General features: G+C 37.8%; 1 protein-coding gene across 13 annotated transcripts in view; it reads left to right on the forward strand.

Moving 5' to 3' along the window:
* Positions 1-17,124, forward strand: part of ATRIP (ATR interacting protein) — a 23,118-nt gene continuing 5,994 nt past the window's right edge. For 9 of the 13 annotated variants that reach the window (XM_068907482.1, XM_068907485.1, XM_068907488.1 and 6 more), the window contains exons 1-13: positions 1-406; positions 1,109-1,191; positions 2,755-2,925; positions 3,571-3,686; positions 5,067-5,227; positions 6,639-6,734; positions 7,545-7,677; positions 8,935-9,666; positions 10,276-10,418; positions 10,995-11,086; positions 12,066-12,149; positions 12,422-12,671; positions 14,103-16,063. In XM_068907482.1, coding sequence (XP_068763583.1) covers positions 1-406; positions 1,109-1,191; positions 2,755-2,925; positions 3,571-3,686; positions 5,067-5,227; positions 6,639-6,734; positions 7,545-7,677; positions 8,935-9,666; positions 10,276-10,418; positions 10,995-11,086; positions 12,066-12,149; positions 12,422-12,671; positions 14,103-14,170 — 2,535 coding nt within the window. In that variant the 3' untranslated portion in view covers positions 14,171-16,063. Of the gene's footprint in view, positions 407-1,108; positions 1,192-2,754; positions 2,926-3,570; positions 3,687-5,066; positions 5,228-6,638; positions 6,735-7,544; positions 7,678-8,934; positions 9,667-10,275; positions 10,419-10,994; positions 11,087-12,065; positions 12,150-12,421; positions 12,672-14,102; positions 16,942-17,124 lie in introns of all 13 variants that reach the window. The other 4 variants (XM_068907483.1, XM_068907491.1, XM_068907495.1 and 1 more) reach the window with 2 other exon arrangements.

A 17,124-nucleotide genomic window follows, 5' to 3' on the forward strand; every position in this document is an offset into this window, starting at 1 on the left:
ATGGCGGCGCTCGGGAGCAAGAAGAGGAGCAGCGCGGCGCTGTGGGGCGCGGCCGCGGCGCGGGCCGCCCCCTGCTCGGCGCCCGGGCCGGCGGGCCGCGGCGGCGGCGGCCTGGACAACGGCCTCCCGCCTTACAAGCGGCCCAAGAGCGGCGAGGCGGCGGCGGCGGCGGGGCCCGACCCCTTCGGGGACCACGACGACTTCACCGCCGACGACCTGGAGGAAATAGACATCATTGCATCGCAGGCGCTGTCGCAGGGCGGCCCGGCCGGCGCCGCGCCCGGGGCAGGCGCCCCCAAACCCGCCCGGGGGGCGAGGGCCTCCTTTGCCCTGCGTGACGGCAGCCCGCAGCCGGCGGCGGGCAGGCGGCGGGGCGGCGGCGACCCCGCCGCGGGCCAGGAGACCGGTCAGTCCGCCTGGGGGGCGTCTGGGGCGGGCGGCGGCGGGGGCGGGCGGTCCGAGGTGCGGATGCAGTGGTGATGGGGGCGGCTGGCCTTCCCCCGCGTCCGCTCTTGGTGCCGGCTTGGCCTTGGGTCCGAGGTAATGCAGTTGTTGCTTTGAGTACCGCTTGCAGTGCCGTGCATGTTGGCTGTCAGATTTTTTTTTACTCCTAACCGTTAACGTTAACTAGAAAATGCCTAATATATCTCATATTAACAGTTGATTTTCAGATTTGCTTTGAAAAAGGGCAGTGCCTTGTTCATAAATACAGTAGAGGGAACTTAGATCCTCTAAGTAAGTGTTAGCGTTGCTAATATTTATAATCTCTCCAGAACAAAAAGTTATCTGCTAACCCTTACTCGTGCAGGCTGCAATAACTAAATTACCTTGAAGGAAATAATTGCAGGTACCGTGGGTCAGGTGGTAGTTTTGCATATATTCCCATATGTTAAGACACTAGAAATGGTTGCAAGGGGAAGGATTTCCTTCTGTTTTAAAGATTCATGCACAAGCAGTAATCAAGTTACTGTCATGATTAGGTGTGTGCAATTTAACTGTTTTTAGTGACAAAATATTAAAAAGTGTGTGTGATGGCAAATAACAAAATTTTGAGATGATAAATCAGCAGCGATGTGCGTCATTCAGGCTTCTATTTTTTCTGCAACAGGAAGCAATTCAGAAGACAATCTGATTAAAGATGCATTTCGGTTTGAAGTATTACAAACACAGCATGAAGAAATTAAACAAAAGGTTAGCAATGTCTTCTCTTCTCCTTTAGGTTCCTTGCTATAAAGGCAAATATCACATCCTTCTGAGATGGCTAATTGAAAGGCCAGATGAGTTTGGTTGCAAGTATTTCTTTCTAATCAAGTTGTTTTGTAATCTTTGAAATGATGCATTGATATATAAAAAGCATTGTGCTAAAACCAGCTCTAGTAATGTAAAGAGCGAGAGCAATATTCTATTTCTTGTTTGTTTCAGATTAGCATACGCTGATTTGTCAGTTCTAATTGTTTTCTGTCAGATCTGTTCTCCTCTATTTGTTCATTGAGCTGGTCAGCAAAAGTAGTTTTGTGAAACTGAAAGATTTGAGAAAGTCATACTTAAATTTCATTATGTTGCTTTACCTCCTGATGCCTCATGGAAAGCTACTACAGGGAAGAAATAGATGCAGAGAAGTAAGAACATACAAGTAGCCATACCAGCTCCATCCTTTCTTTGGCAGACAGCTTAGGAAGAATAGAAGACCTGAGCAAGTTTATAGTGATATTTTAGCAGAATGTTGTTTTATCCTCTGGTAAAATTTCATGTAGTTATCCAGATGTAGTTAACCTGATCCAGAAGTTGTATACATGTGTTTAGTATCCTTTGGTGTATTTTTTAAAACACTTGTGTGGTGCTTTTTTTTTTTTAAGCCCAAAGAAACTCCTAGCGTCAAAGAGGTCTGCAGCCTAACAACGTGTTGTGTCAGGAAATTTCTCCTTTGATTTTATTTTGAAGTTCACACCTAGTGATTTTCAGTGGATGTATCTTGGCTATTATGAGAGGCAGTGAACAAGGAATAACTTTTGTGTAGCGCTCGCACTTTGATAGACCTTTGTTTCTTCACAATTGTGTCTTCTCCTAGACAGAAGGTTTCTACTTTCGTCATCCTTGCCTCAGTTTTCTGAATCTTTTCCAGTTTCTTTTATATCCTTCTTTATTGGGGAAGATCCTATCTGCACACCATGTTCAATATAGGGGTAAAACATGTTTTTATATTGTGGTTAAATGTATCTGTCTTCATTGTTCTTCGTGCTTTTCTGAATAGCTGCCTCTATTCTAGTCCTTTTTCTGAGCGATGATGTCTATTCAGACAATATTGGAGAGCATGCATGTCATGAAGATACTGTCTGGGGGCGGTAGTTTGTCTTAGGACAGCATGCTTTTTGGGTGCCATTTTAGATGAGATATTATAGTTAGTTTATCATCGTTCTCATCCAAACAGTAAATAGATTGTTGCGTGACTAGAGTACTTTTCAAAGAAAGAGTTTAGTCGCGGAGGAGGAGGAGAACGCTCTCAGACACCAGTCAGGATGGTATAGGAACATATACCTTTGCTGTCATTTTATAATTCAATTAGAGAAAACAGTAGTTGAGCCTGATTTATTCAGAAACAGATTAGAAGCAACACTGCAGAATGTCTGGACTAGGTTATGGAAGTGTTTTCTCTGTAGAAAGTATAAATACGCTTAACTTTCAACCACAGAGATGATGATACACATCCATACTTCTGCTTATAGACATGATCTAATGGAATTCATCTGTTTGCAGCTGAAAGAAATGCAAGATGAAATTCGTACTAAAAATGGAGAAATTAAAATTTTGCGAGACTCAATGCTGCAGATGGAGTGTGCTATGGAGGAACAGAAAAAATCATATATGCTATTAGAACAGGAAAAATCTCAGACCCTAAGTGAAAAAGAAAAAGAGTTCTCCAGAAAGGTTTGTAATTGTATTAGTTATCTGTACATCACATGCAGACGGTAGTTTTATGACTTCAATGATGTCACAGGCCATTTAGTCAAAGGGCATTTGTTTGAAATTTCCAAAACACGTAGGCTTTAATTTTATTATCTAAAAGAAAACATTTATAAGAACTTCCTGAAGGTTTTCTTTTCTGCCAATAAAAGAATAAAGTTCAAGTGACAGAGTTTTTTGTTTGCACCTTTTTAAAGCAATTCCTAGAACATTACAATTAGAACATGTTTTAAAATGGAAAAATTGGACAGCATACACGCTATGACTCTGATCCTCTGATTGCTGTTCCTGTTGCAGTCATCTTTCTCAAAGCCCTGAAGAGGACAGTGGCTGCTAATGTGCTCTTTACTCTGCTGTTAATGGCCTCGTTGTAATCATGCCCTGCATGTTACTTGGCATACCATAACAGGCCATATACTTCTTGCCTTAACTTTGACACTTGATTCTAAGATGGTATTAATTAGCATGCATACAATTGGAGATCCTGCACAGAGATCACAGTAAGTAGATGGTAATCTTGAAAATTTATGATAATTCTACTTGTTCTGCAGTTGACAGCACTAAACAATTCTGTAACAGTAAAACCATGCTTTTTATTTCATCTTTCAGTTAATGTCATTACAATCAGAGCTGCAGTTCAAAGACGCAGAAATGAATGAATTAAGAACACGACTTCAGAACTGTGAAAGAAATAGGCTTGTTACTGAAACAGTTTTAATGCCAAGGTATCAATTTTGGAAAATGGAATTTGTGTGCCTTTTTATAATATGTGGACTTAAAGTGTTACAGATGTTTTCCTTTTTTATGTAACTCTTAGTTCTGTTTTCTTGAAAAGAATGCAACAAAAAAAAGTGGTTTGACTTCCATGGAATTTGCTCGCAGAGAGCCTTCCATGTGTCTGTGGCACAAATGCTTGTCACTTGCTGCACAGACTTATGAATCTAACATATGTTCATGAGATGTATACTTCAAAACGTCTCTACCTGAAAGACGTAAAACTCTATCCAAATTAGTCCTTTAATTCTTCTTCATTTTATTCAAAGAAACTAATTTTTGCTGTAGTAACAGGTGTTCTACTTTAAAGCTGTTCCATTTTACCAGGCTCTTTCAATAAAATGAAGAACAGTTATTGTTTTCCAAAACACAGAAAACTGTGCTAGAATGTAAATTTCTGAGTTCTTTCTTCTACTATTGCAACTGCGCTGTTCTTCTCTGACTAGTAACCTCATGGCTTTGTGTGGATGGAGGAAGAAGATACAGAAAAGTGCTGAGTATATCTCTACTCATCTGACTACCTCTGAATTGTGCAAAGTATATTTGTTTATGATTTTCTGGTTGTTTTGTGGACTGACTGGTTTTAAATTCTTCTGTCATTTCACTGAGCTAGTTCTCAGAGCATTTGAGGCCCATCTCCTCTCCACTACCTGAGGTCTTGTTCAGCTCCTAGTGACTTTCTTGGATACCAATAGAGGGTAAGGGGGAAAAAAAAAGTCCATCAAGATAACATAACTATTTTTTTTCTTTTTGCTTTCTAAAACAAATGGCTATGTGGGAACAGAAATAACATCCTCCCCATCCATACAAGTTAGTCCAAGATAATAATTTATTCTTCCCTTGTGATTCATGGATCTTAGGAAATTTGATAGATGTATTCTTAAAATTTGAGAGCTAGACTTAGTGGCCTAGGACCCCAGGTTTTCCTTTCTGGAATAATTCTAAAGCAGCTGAAATGTTCTAGTACGTTACAGTCCCTGTCACGTACTCTGAATTGAACGTCTTGCAATACAAAAGGTGAAGCTTTTCTCAGATAAAATCTTCTGCAGTAAGCTGATCTTTCCCTAAACGTATTTATACAGTTAGGATATGCATTGTTTGTACAGCTGAAATAGTTCTGTTTCTTGTGAGGAATCTGGTTTTGTGGACTATAAGCTATTAAAATATCTTTTTAAATAGTTCATATCTTCAGCTTTCTTCTTGAATGTAGAGTGAAATACCTTTAAAACATCAATATTGCGAAAGCTATTAAAATAGATCATTGTTTATTGACTAATAAAGTAATTCCCCCCAAAATACTGTTTCATCTAAGCATTTGATTTTTATTTTAGTCCTATAAAAAATCTTGCAATCCCAGTGAAATCAGAAGGATGTTCTCCACACCCTGGAAAAAGATCTTTTCCTACAAAAGAATCTTTCAATGCTGAAATGTCCACTAGACCATCCTGTTCTTCAGGAAATCTGTTTGTCCAGAGTTCTTTGATCAAGGAAGGTAAACTGATACATAATTTCCATATTTGTAGCTACATTTACAAAATTCTACCTTAGATTTTTTTTTTTTTTTGGTAATAATACGATGGGACTAAACAATTTCAATAACTTCATTGTAGAAAAAAGCAAACGTTTTGTTTTATTTTGTCTTTGCTTAAATTTCTTTCTATTCTATAGCAATTGATATTAAACAGCTATGACTGAACGTTGCATCAAGGTGCTCTTATTTCATGCCTTGGTAAACACTGATATACCAGATGCCAAGATATCAGCAGTGAAGTAGTTGTAGTAAGCGACTTTTATTTATTAGGTGATGAACTTAAATATCCAAATTGATGCCTGCCTTTCTTACTGAAGACAGAAGAAGAGGAAATAATTTGCCTATTTCTTGAATAGGTCTGCTAATCAACTTACAGATTTGTTTATTGCCTTGCTTTAATTGCTTGAATAAGCAGACCTTTTTCGGCAGTTTATTGTAAGTGATATATATTTAGCCACGTTGAAAGAATGAACTGAAACAGTGTATTCATTTCCTCCTTTATGTATATTTCTCAGAAAATTATATCTTGAAATTAATTGAGTAAAGCTTAGGAAATGAATATATGCATGTATTTGGAGATCGCTAGAATATGAAACAAAAATGGTGTTTCTTACAGCAGCCTACTAATGTGTTGTATGTGGTGCGATGTGTTGACAGCAGGAAATAATAAATGGAAGAAATTTGGATATGACCCCTATAGGAAGAATCATAACAAATCTGAGAATCTGAGACATTGCTGTCAATTCCAGTATACAATCTTAAACTGTGTGGGCAGCATCAGCTCTTCAAAACAAAAAAACCCAGTAGCCTGGAAGTATAAGTGTTGCTATTCACTTCAGACCCCTGCTTCAACAGGGATGAACCCCTGCTAACAACACTTAATATGCCTGTTTGTTTGAAAAAGACACTGATTATGGGCCTCCGTTTTGGGTGGTAAGTGTGATGGATGTAGCTGATTGAAAGATTATGAAATCCTCAAACATACTGAGGTTTTTGAGAAATGTATGTTTATCTTTAAACTAATATAATCATATACATCTCTGCTAGTTGTGGGAAGTCAACTTTAGGTTTTTTTTTTTTCTAAAAGAAAAGTAGAGAGCAGTGATACTGAACAATCTATAGAACATTCGTCAGTGAAGGTGAAATTTTACTAGACTTTCTAATTTATTTTGCGGAGCAATTAATTCTGTTTGCCACACAGCTCTTAATTATGGTATTGTTTGCCATCACTGAGTTTTACAAGATAAATGTTTTCAGTGGTCTGCTATCTGTTTACTTACTGTATCACAACAATGGTTAATTGAATGTGTATAGAGCATAGATACAGATATCTAAACAATCTAGTTCTAATATTACAATTATTGCTTTTTAGAGAGCAAGTTACCTCATCCTGAAGGTTTATCTGTGAAGCAAGAAGCAATGGGAAAAAACAGTTCCTACAACTCTGTACATAAACAAAACAGTCAAGGTAACTTAATCTCTTAATACAGAAGTAGTGAGCGTTTCTGAGGAACAATTGAAATGCCATTATTAAGCAGTGTAATAATGAGGAGCCTGCTATGTATAACGTCACTGCACAGAACGGGGGTATTGAGCTAGTCAAAGTCTCTTTATTGCTTTGCATATTGTGATTTTACAGTAAAACATCAGATTGTCTTATTATTTTGTATCCTAACAACATTGTTACATTGTTATTGTGCGGAAGAAAATTATTGTTGGCCAGTTTTTATTTTTTTAAATAGAAGGATACAGAGCAAAGGGTATTTGGTTACAGGCTGGCTCTTTCAGTATGGATATGTTATGCTTGCTTTTTATTATAATTAGATGTAAACTAGGAAAAATTTACATTTTTTTATATAAGTAAAAACAGTAGAGGACCCTTTACAACAGTCAACACAAGGAAATCTTCAGTGTACTATTTTATTTTGAATTCAGAACAAAATCCCATCACGTATTTTAATGTCTGGACCAGAACATGTAAGGCAAGAGATCAGGATAGTTGGGTTATGCAATCATTTGGCTTGAGATATTTTACAAATATGAGATTGTAACGTAAAATCTCTCCAAATCTAATTTGGTTACTATTTACATCATATCTTAATATTTCTGAAAATCATTCTCTAATTAGAAGTAGAGAAAGACAGCAAATTTGTAATTTTAAAAAAAATTGAGATCACGTGCTATAAAAAAGGTTAGTATTTTAGAATATGACTTTTTTTGTTGTTAATGTTACAGTTGACGGTAAATGTACTCCAAAGACAATTATGTATCCTTTCAGGTTCTATCTTACTAAATGCACTGATGAAGCAGCCTATTGTCCCTGGATCTTTACTAGGGCTCTGTCATCTTCTTAGCAGTAACTGTGAGGTTACTCTACCAGGAGCTGTCTTGCAGCCTAACTTTTTGGAATCGTAAGTTTTTTGTTGTTAAGCCCTATCTGATAAATTCTTAGTACAGTGGCATACTCTATACTAAGGAGTTACTCATGTAAGAAACCTCATTACTCATGTTAAATGCTTTTTCAGTTGGGCCATTTGGTGCAAAAATTGGAACACCGTTCTGCATCTTTGATTATTAATAGTCTTTGATTACTGTAGGTATTCAACATTTGAGCAACACTAAAATTATTTTAATTTTATGTTAGGGGAAGGCATAGAAACATGTTTTATAAAATTTGAGAATGGCTGTTAGCAGCTACTATTATTAATGATTTGAGAGCATAAAATTTGCATTACAATGAAAGAGGCATATAAACTTGATCATGAGTTCATAAACAACTAGAAAAAATATTGAAAATCTGATCAAAAGAACAGTAGAGTTTATATCTCTTGTCTAAATTACATGTGATTTATTTTTTCTCCAGATATATATTTATAGTGACCTTTTAAAGCATTTTAAATATGAATGTTGGATATAAAAATAATTAGTTGAATATGCTTTTAAAAATAGGGTTTGTTCACAAGATTTTTATCTGCTTCACTGCTCTTTTGTTGAGACTTTTTTTTTAAGTTGACTTGAACATTTAGGCAGAGTTGATTTTTAAATTCAAGATGACCGTTTAGAGAAGAATTATTTTCTCACAAAGCCTAGTTCTTGCCCTGTAGTTTAAGGGAAGGCTTACAGGCTAATACCGTGTAAATGTTTTCCTTGAGTAACTAACAGTGCAAGAGACCTTTGAATAAAGGTTTGCAATACAGTCTTCTAAAATTACTTACTATTCAGTCTTTTTTTTGTGCTTCTGCATATGCTTTATGGTGTATGCTTGGCCTTTAGCTGGAGTGTGACTGGTTTATCACTTAAGTGTTTCCCATTTCCCTAACACGTTACATAGAAAATGCATATTGAAAGTCTCTGGCCAAGGTAGTAATTTTTTTTTTCTTTGTCTGGTTTCTAATGAGCAGCTGAAGTTACTCATCCACCTGCCTACTCTAACTACTTGCACAACACTTCAGAGTGCTTTGAAATTGCTCTTCTGTGCAGGTGTCAAGGAGTTGAATTTTTTTAATTTGCATTCTGTTTTGAGAACAGACATGTCTTAGTACTGTAGCCTTTCTATATTTGATTCAGAATACAGGTAATTTCAAGTGATTGTATAAGAACACTTCCTATGTACTCTACTTTGTTGTTGTTGTTGTTGAAGTATTTCCCTTTTAATTTTATTTGGTTAGGAAGTCTACGGGGATACCCAGCATTAGGACAACTCGAGAAGAAATTGCTTCCCTTGTATCCCTGAGAGAAGCTCAGAAACTTGCAATAACAGGATTGAACTTGATTGCTATGGATGAAGGGTCGTCTGAAGGAAATCTAGCAGAAAGCAGGGGAGAGTTTTTGGACCTCAAACGTTGCAAGGTCCAAGGCGCTGTGCATCTCTTGCCCTTGGTAGAACATTACATTGGTGCATACTGTCAAGCAGTGCAATTGGTTGACAAGTCAGTAAATGGTTCTTGTGGAAACCATTCAGTTGTTTCTTCCAGAACTAATGCAAATGTAGTATCAAGTAAGGAGGACTTCAGATCATCTCTTGAAGAAACTACAGTTATATCACTGGGCATTCTTTATTATTTGTCATTTTATAGCTGGGATGTTGTTCACACATTGCTCTCTTCAGAAGTGGAAAGAGACTCTGCTGTTGGAGATGAACAGGTTTCCAAGATGGACAAAAATATGTTATGTGATAATGAGTGTGATAATAAAGAAGATACCAGGATGCAAGGAGGGCTGCATGTAGCTCCACAGGATGCACCTAATAATGGTCGAGCTCAACATTCTTTGTTCAAAAAGCTGCTTCAGGTTTTAGCTTTTTCTGCTACGACAGGCTCCCAGATTGACAGTATACTGAACCAAAGCCTAAAAGTTTTGGTGAAATTAGCTGAAAATTCAACAATGGACTTGCTAATAAAGTAAGTCAGTAATACCATTGAAATTATTTGAGGCCCTTTGTTGATTAGTAGTTTTTAGTCTCTATTGAAACTCTTAATTTGTGCAGATGACTGTAAAAGTTGTGCCATGTATGGCAGAATATCAGATTCCTCAGTTCTTGGAACAGCAGCTGAAGATCTTTCTAGTGCTTTTGCTGCTCATGAATTTGATAACTGCCCCACATCAATAACATGATTTGGTTATAAGTTTATATTAAGCAGTTGCTGTTGCCTCATTCCATAGTTTTAACTTGAAAGTAAGAAAACTTTTTAAGGCCATGTATAGTTGATCAGAATATCCATAACATACATTTTGGTTTTTTGCAATTGCTAGTAGATGCATGAGAAATGGAAATTTTGCCTGCTAACAGTCTAACATGCAACCATAGTGAATTGCAGACTGCCTGCAGAACGTAATGGAAAATGTTTTTCAGTGTACTACTTTCTTTTTATTTATGACATGTAATTTGAGATCAGATATATTCTGAATGGCTCAAAAGGCCCAAATTATGATGCCGTATACAAGAAATGATGAATTATTCTCAACGTGTTGGCGCATTTCCCATTTCTAATTCTGATTTTCTTTTAAAGTTTTCAGGACTTATTAAATAGCCAGATACTGTTCCGTTGTCTGTGTCCAGAGACCCCTTTGCGTACTGTCCTTTTGACCGTGAGACTGTTGTCTATATTTGCTCAACACCACATGTTGGTTGCTCAACTTTGTTCTCATTCAGGTAAAAGAATGTATAACACAGAGAATTTTTATCAGTTGAAAGTTAGTTGGCATGACTAAAAGTAATACAAATAAGCCTTGCTTCAAGGTATTAAAACCTAAAAAGGTAAACCTTGGTATGTTATGTGAAAACTTGCTTCCTAGTGCTGAGTTTCAGTTATTGTTTGAAAAGTATTTTGTCTTCCAATATCTGTCTACAGTGCTTTTGACGCCCATGTAGATTTTTAAAACCACTTTCCAGATTCATGTTTTTTATATTAAAAGGTGATGAGGAAAAAGGGCTTTTGAGGAGGTAAAGGCTAATTCCGTCCTGTAGGATATCTGCACTTCATGACCCTGAGTTTGTGGATTTCAGTAGTGGGTGTAACAAACAGTCCTTGTCCTGTTCATTATGAATGAAGGAGGGGAATACCACAAATGCATATGTGAAGTTTAGGGATATGAAATGATTCCTTTAGTACTGCTTAAAAGGTGTGCACACTACATATTTTCTGTAATGTTTTTCTCTGTGACAAAATTAATCATTGTCGTAGACAAGTGACTACTGGGGAAAAGAATGAAGCTATCTTTATTTCAGACACCTGCCTTCTTCTTGCACTGTACATGTATATTACATCAAGACCAGATAAATCTGCATCTGAAGTGCTTTGGCTTCAGTTAGAACAAGAGGTAACCACAGCTTTTTGTACAAGTGTTTTTTCCTGCTATTTCCTGTTTGGGCTGGTGAGGGAGCAGGGGAACGCACAAATTGAAATGTTCTGTTTCATTTGGACAGAGAACTTGTTTTTTAGTCAAAGGCTTCATTTGGCTTCTGTAGTTAGGGATTATATTTGCTTTTAAGAGCAGCTGCGTGAAAAGGGTCAGGAACTATTGTTGAAGATGTCTTCAAGACATTATCATGTGCTATGACATAGCAGCCATAGTTAAGTCATTGAAAAAGCAAGAAAGATCCTAGGATAGCTGGAAAAGTTAAAGACCTTTGTGATCAAATGTTCAAAACTATTCTGCTTTTACGTTGGTAGAGGAATAAAAGAAAGCAAAAACTGTGTTTCATTTTGATTGTCCTATTTACTTCTAAACTGATCTTATGAGTTATTATGCATGAATGGCAGTCTGTGGCAACTGATGATTATATTCATTGCATTTAGTGAAATCCTAGCTTGCTATATAGCAGTCATGATTATATATAGGAAGAACAGCTTTTGTATTTAGTTTGTACTGACAGTGGCAACTTGTTCTGTGGGGTTCCATCATTTGCTTTGCTTTTCCTCTCATTAGAAAGAATTTTGAACCATTTTCTAAAACTTTTTTAATGTCTGCTTGTCTGCATCGTTATATTTGGAAAGTGTAAAATACTATTTGTGTGCACTGAATTAAGACCCATCACGCCTTGCCAGCCTTTCTCATCAGAAAGCTGGAAGGGTTTCTGTGCAAGGCAAATTCTATTTCTGTAAAGTTTTATAGGAAAAATTGTTAACGTTTCCGGGGGTGATGCAGGGGAGGGAAGAATCAACTGTTAACGAAAAAACCAAAAATGTTTGAAACTAGTAATGAAATTTCTACTTCCCTTTATTTGCAGCATAATTGTTTGATAATTCTACAGAACCCTAGTACTCACTGTAATGCAATCTGCATGTTTTTGTAATAGACACTTAGACTCCTGACAAGGTGTATGCGGTGTTCCAGTCCAGCAGTTTTACTACTTGGTACTGATTGCCAATGTAATCTTGAGGTATGTCACCAGAATTGTTGAATTTAACCTACTGAAAACTTCAGGAAACACCTAACAATGTTAAAGTACCTTTATGCCCTTTTCTAGCTGCCCTGAAACAGAATTGTACTGTATTTTAAAAGCTGCCTTCTCCAAGAAGACTTGCTTTGCCATGCTAGAAAATACTCTAAACTTGGATGTTTGAAAAGATTGATGAGTAAAGATCGTAATGAGATAAGTTGTCTGCTCTTGTAATTGTTTTGTGTACCAAGTCATTTTTTTCCCTCTTTCAGGTGGTTAAAGCACTAATTATAATGTTACATAGACAGTGGATGAAGATTAGAAGGTCTGAGAGCACTTTCTGTACATATAAGGAACACATTGTTCAATTTTTACGGGATGCTGTTTTACTCTTACACAGCCTATCTCAGAAAGATAAACTGTTTCATGAACACTGTTTGGAAGTTCTCCATCAATATGACCAAGCCATGCCTGGTGTAAGAGCCATTCTCAAAAAAACTCAAAAACTGAGTGCCTGTGAAGGTAAAATTAGTGAAATTATAGGTTGCTTGTGTGCGTGTGTATATGTGTGGGGTTTTTTTTCCCCCGTTAATACTGGGGAAATGTTAATGGAGGAAAGGGGCATAAATGGAATTTCCAAGTACCATGTACCAAATACTGTGGATTTTTTTTTGTTCAGACTGAGAGGGCAATCTGTAGTGTAGTGCTCCTCAAACTTCATTACACTGAACCACTGTTATTTAATAGTTTTTTTTCTCTTTCTTTTCTCCACACAAATATGCCCCTACCATCTGATCAAACAAAACTTTGTGCTCCAGCTCTTTAGCTTAACAATCTGCATTAAATGTTATCTCATGATAAAAATCATTATTCCATGTCTCCAACTAACATTAATCCTGTTTTATTCCCTGAATCCTGAACTAGAATCTTTCTTCCTCTTCCCTCCCCTTCTTCCATTTCCCCAAAAGCTTCTCTAACAAAGGCACTATCAGGATTTGCCCCTTACTTTGCGCATTTCCTGTGACCACTTCCTACAGAGATCTCCTCTGGTGAAATTACCTCTTTTCCTCCTAGCTCACATGTTATTTCTTCATTCAGTCATGGCATTATTTATGTACATATCTTAAAGCCAGTGTTAAGATGATGCTCTTGTGTCAGTATGTAGTTTGCAACTAGTATCAGACAATGCAACTGGCCTTATTTAGAGCCAGAGCAGTAGGACCGCTGTTAAGTGTTGCTATAAGCATTGCATCAGAAAGGCAGGTCATACAAGCATGCCAATACTGATTACAGTGATTCTTCTGGAGATGCTAAACAGTGCGCCATGTATTTGTACTAACGCTGACTGCATAGAGTGAGCGTCCTGAGGTTTTCTAGAACCTCACCTTGCCTAGCTATGCTTGGGAATAGTCCAAAATAGTTTAACAGCATCTGATGTGGTGTGGAGGTGGTGGTGTACGCATGTTTTTGCAAACCTGCAGTTAGCATTCAGGCTCTTGCCTTAAAACATAAAATATATGCTTTTGTCCTAGCAGCTTTTTAAAATTAGTTTACAGAAATGAAGTTTTCAACTTTTTCAGTAGTCAAAACTAATTCTAAAATAAGTGGTCTTTACCGGTTTTCCACTCATAACTAAATGTAAGTGACTGTCAAAGACAGTTCTCTCCTTGCTGTAGGTAGCCCTTAAAAATGAGGTGGAGAGGAGATGTTTGTAAGACAAAACACATATAATACCTCTTTGCACTGAATATCTCGATACTTTCTCCACAATGTTAATAAGCTTTTGGAAGTTGTTTTGGAAGATAGTAGAAAGTGCTGACCTGTAAAAAAAGATATTTGCTGTAGCCTTTTACAGGCTGTATTTTTTTTTAATACAAAGATCTTAGTTATATTTAAAGTATATTGAATATAAATTTACTCTTTGAAATGTGATTTTTTTTCTTGTTGTTGCAGAATTGATTTTGGATGAATTGTATCCTCCTGAGCCAGAAGCAGATGATCAAGGAATGGACTCCAGCTAGCTAACATCTAGGAGAGATCTCTGTCCTTCCTTATCTAAATCTTATTAATCATTGTCACTGTAAAGCTGAAATTTAAATCAGTTATCTTATTTTTTAAGTGATAAATAGAAATGTGTTATGATCATTTTATTCAAGAGTCATCTAAATGTAGCTGATATCAAAGAAAAAATTTTGATGTAAGGAACAATTATACTGAAATGTACTGTTTTGCTGTGCAAAACCACTCAATGGCTTATGAATCATTTTCCTTATGAATTTCATCTTTTATGAAATTGCTGTGAACAAACTGAAACTTCACTATTGTGTTCTCCATTTTACTGTATTTACAGCCTAATAATACTGAATGTAATAAGATGATTGAGATCACTAAGTTGATACGAAGTCTTTTGAAAATATTTTTCTCTGTTCTATTTCTTTTGCAGCTGTAACTTTCTTGCTTGATTTCAAGAATTCTCATGCTGGCATTAGTAAATAGTTTACTGTGATTTTAAATTTTTTTGTAGAAATAACTTACAGTTCGCATTTCAGTTCTTTGCAAGAAATTCATCAAAACCTTCTAGTGATGACCTTCTAGTGATGACCTCATTTCACTCATTTTTCTCAATTTTGTATTTCTGCTGAAAGTACTATTGAGGTACCAAATTTTTTTTAAGTTACTTTAGAAGAATGAGATGGTAAATGTTGAAGAGGAATATTCTCCCCTATTGTGCAAGAGGGAGAATGTTTAAATCTGTGCAGAATAACCATTTTTTTGGTTGTAGTATCAGAATATGCATTGCAGTGAAGATGAGTTCATTCGGCTAATGATTGAAGAAAGAATTGTTGCTTTATCCTTTCAGATCTGTGTGTTTATCAACTCTTACTCAGTTGCAGGTACCAGCTGAACCTTAGACCTTAAAAAGGGAAGTGTAAATGCTACTTAAATAGGCCCACAGGCTTGTCTTTGAGCTAGTTTGGAAAGTTGTGGGTGGGTGTTTTTGCAAGGACAAGGACAGATATTTGATTCTAATTGCAAGTAAATACAGGTTTACAACTCCTTGAAACAAGCGTCAGTTTTCTCCAAGTGCTTTAAGTGAAAGATGTAGTTAGGCTGCACCTCAGAAAGAGGAACAAACCTTTATTTAGGCCAAAGTTGCTTTTATGTAGTGTCTATAATAAGAAGAGGGGAGAAATGAGACTATGCAGACGGTAAACTAAGTTAAAAACTGAAGTGCTTAACTGCAGTGAGGGAGATGTGTAAGTAGTGCTTTTTAAATGTTCATCAGGACGCTGTAGCAGTGTTACTTTAGCTGCAAAACCTAATTTAACATTATGCCTCTTTTTACAGCTGAGGGAATTGTGAAGGTACAAAAACCTGCACTAAATACATGCTCCAAGCGGCATGGAATCCTACCAAGACAGGACTATGGAAGGGCAAAGAGCACTGTTTGAAGTGCCCCCAATTTAAAGCACATTATTAATGGGCCTCTCACTATTGTTTTATCATCTGAGGTTGTTCTTAATTTTTATTTGTGGTATTACTATGCAGTATATCCTCCTCTTCAGTGTGTGTGAGGTGCATTAAAGACTACCTGCAGCCAGAGCAGGCCGTGGAGCAAATGCCCTCCCTTTTCAGTGCATAGAATGGTTTTGAATAGGTGGTGTGTTTTCCCAGGCTCAAGGTGAGCAGTTTGGAAACTGTTGCGCCATGCAGAATTGGAGGTGCAGCTTGCATGGCTCTCTGGCTGCTCTCCTTCCCCTTCATCTCCCTCAAGGGCATTTCTTTCTCTGAGCAGGGCTGGACTTGAGGAAAAACATGTCCCAGAATTTCAGCTGCACCAAGGAAGTAAAACCTGCTCAATGTTCTTCATGAGATCTGGAGCAGAGACTGAGCTGTAGAAAGGACCCTTCCAGGTACAGCCTTCCTCCCCTCCCACATCCCCAAATATCACTGGCAGCTTCTCTTGGTGAGGGGACAGCATGGAGGCTGGGCATCCCTGTGCCCTCCCCTTCGCAGCAGTCTGCAACAACCACAGGAGCTGTGGGTTTCTAAAGGTTACAGAACAGAAGTGAGCAGAGGAAGCTTCTGTGCACTGTACTGATGCATCAAAGTGGGCATAGTACATGCTGGAGGAGCAAAATGCATCACCTTCTGCAATGCTGGTGCACAAGAGACCTTCCCTGCATTAGTACTGGAAATGAGCCTCGCACCAGAGGCCAAAAGGAGGGGAGAGAGAGCACTACAGTGGGAGGGAAGCCTTTGGAAAGGGGGCCTGGGAGCAGAGGGCTGGATGGTTCCCAAAAATGCTGCATCCTACCCTGGGGTGCCTAGGCAAACAGCCACACTGTAGTGTGCTGAACATGCTCTTGCCTTGGCTCTCACTTTTGAAGAGAACTTACCCAAAAATAGTGTAATAGTCCAGCAGCTCCTTGGGCCAAAGTTGCTAAGTATAAAGCATCAGGCCTTCCATCCACAATGCAGCCTTGGGAAAAAGCTTTCTTGCTCTTTGTGCTACAGCTGGCAGAGCTGTGCTAGGCCTGGGCTGTTTGCTGCTGTTACACAGCCTATCTGCAAGCCACTGAGAGCACCGCTCAGAAAAAGTTTTCAGTTCCCTCGTAGCAGCTGAAGGAGGCCTGCCATTTTCCTGCTGAACTGAAACAAGGTGGGACACATGGGCACATAAGGGCAAAAGCCTTCCTTTTGAGCCCATGTGTGTTTGTATAACGACTACCTTAGACCTGCAACCACAGCACTGGACAAGACCTACAAAAAAAATTCATCTTACAAACAGGTATCATGACTGGAAACTATTTGACTTACTCCCTTTTAAAATAAAGCAAACAACTAAAAACAGTTCATGGCCTTCAGGATTAGAGAAGGGCATGAGAATTTGAGTCAATAGCTCTTTCCTTACTCAGAACCAAAAGAAACAGTAAAATAACTCTTTAACAATAGTCTTAAGAGGGAGGGTAGC

This window comes from Struthio camelus, chromosome 14 (assembly GCF_040807025.1).
Source record: "Struthio camelus isolate bStrCam1 chromosome 14, bStrCam1.hap1, whole genome shotgun sequence".
In the NCBI taxonomy this organism is placed as follows: Eukaryota; Metazoa; Chordata; class Aves; order Struthioniformes; family Struthionidae; genus Struthio; species Struthio camelus.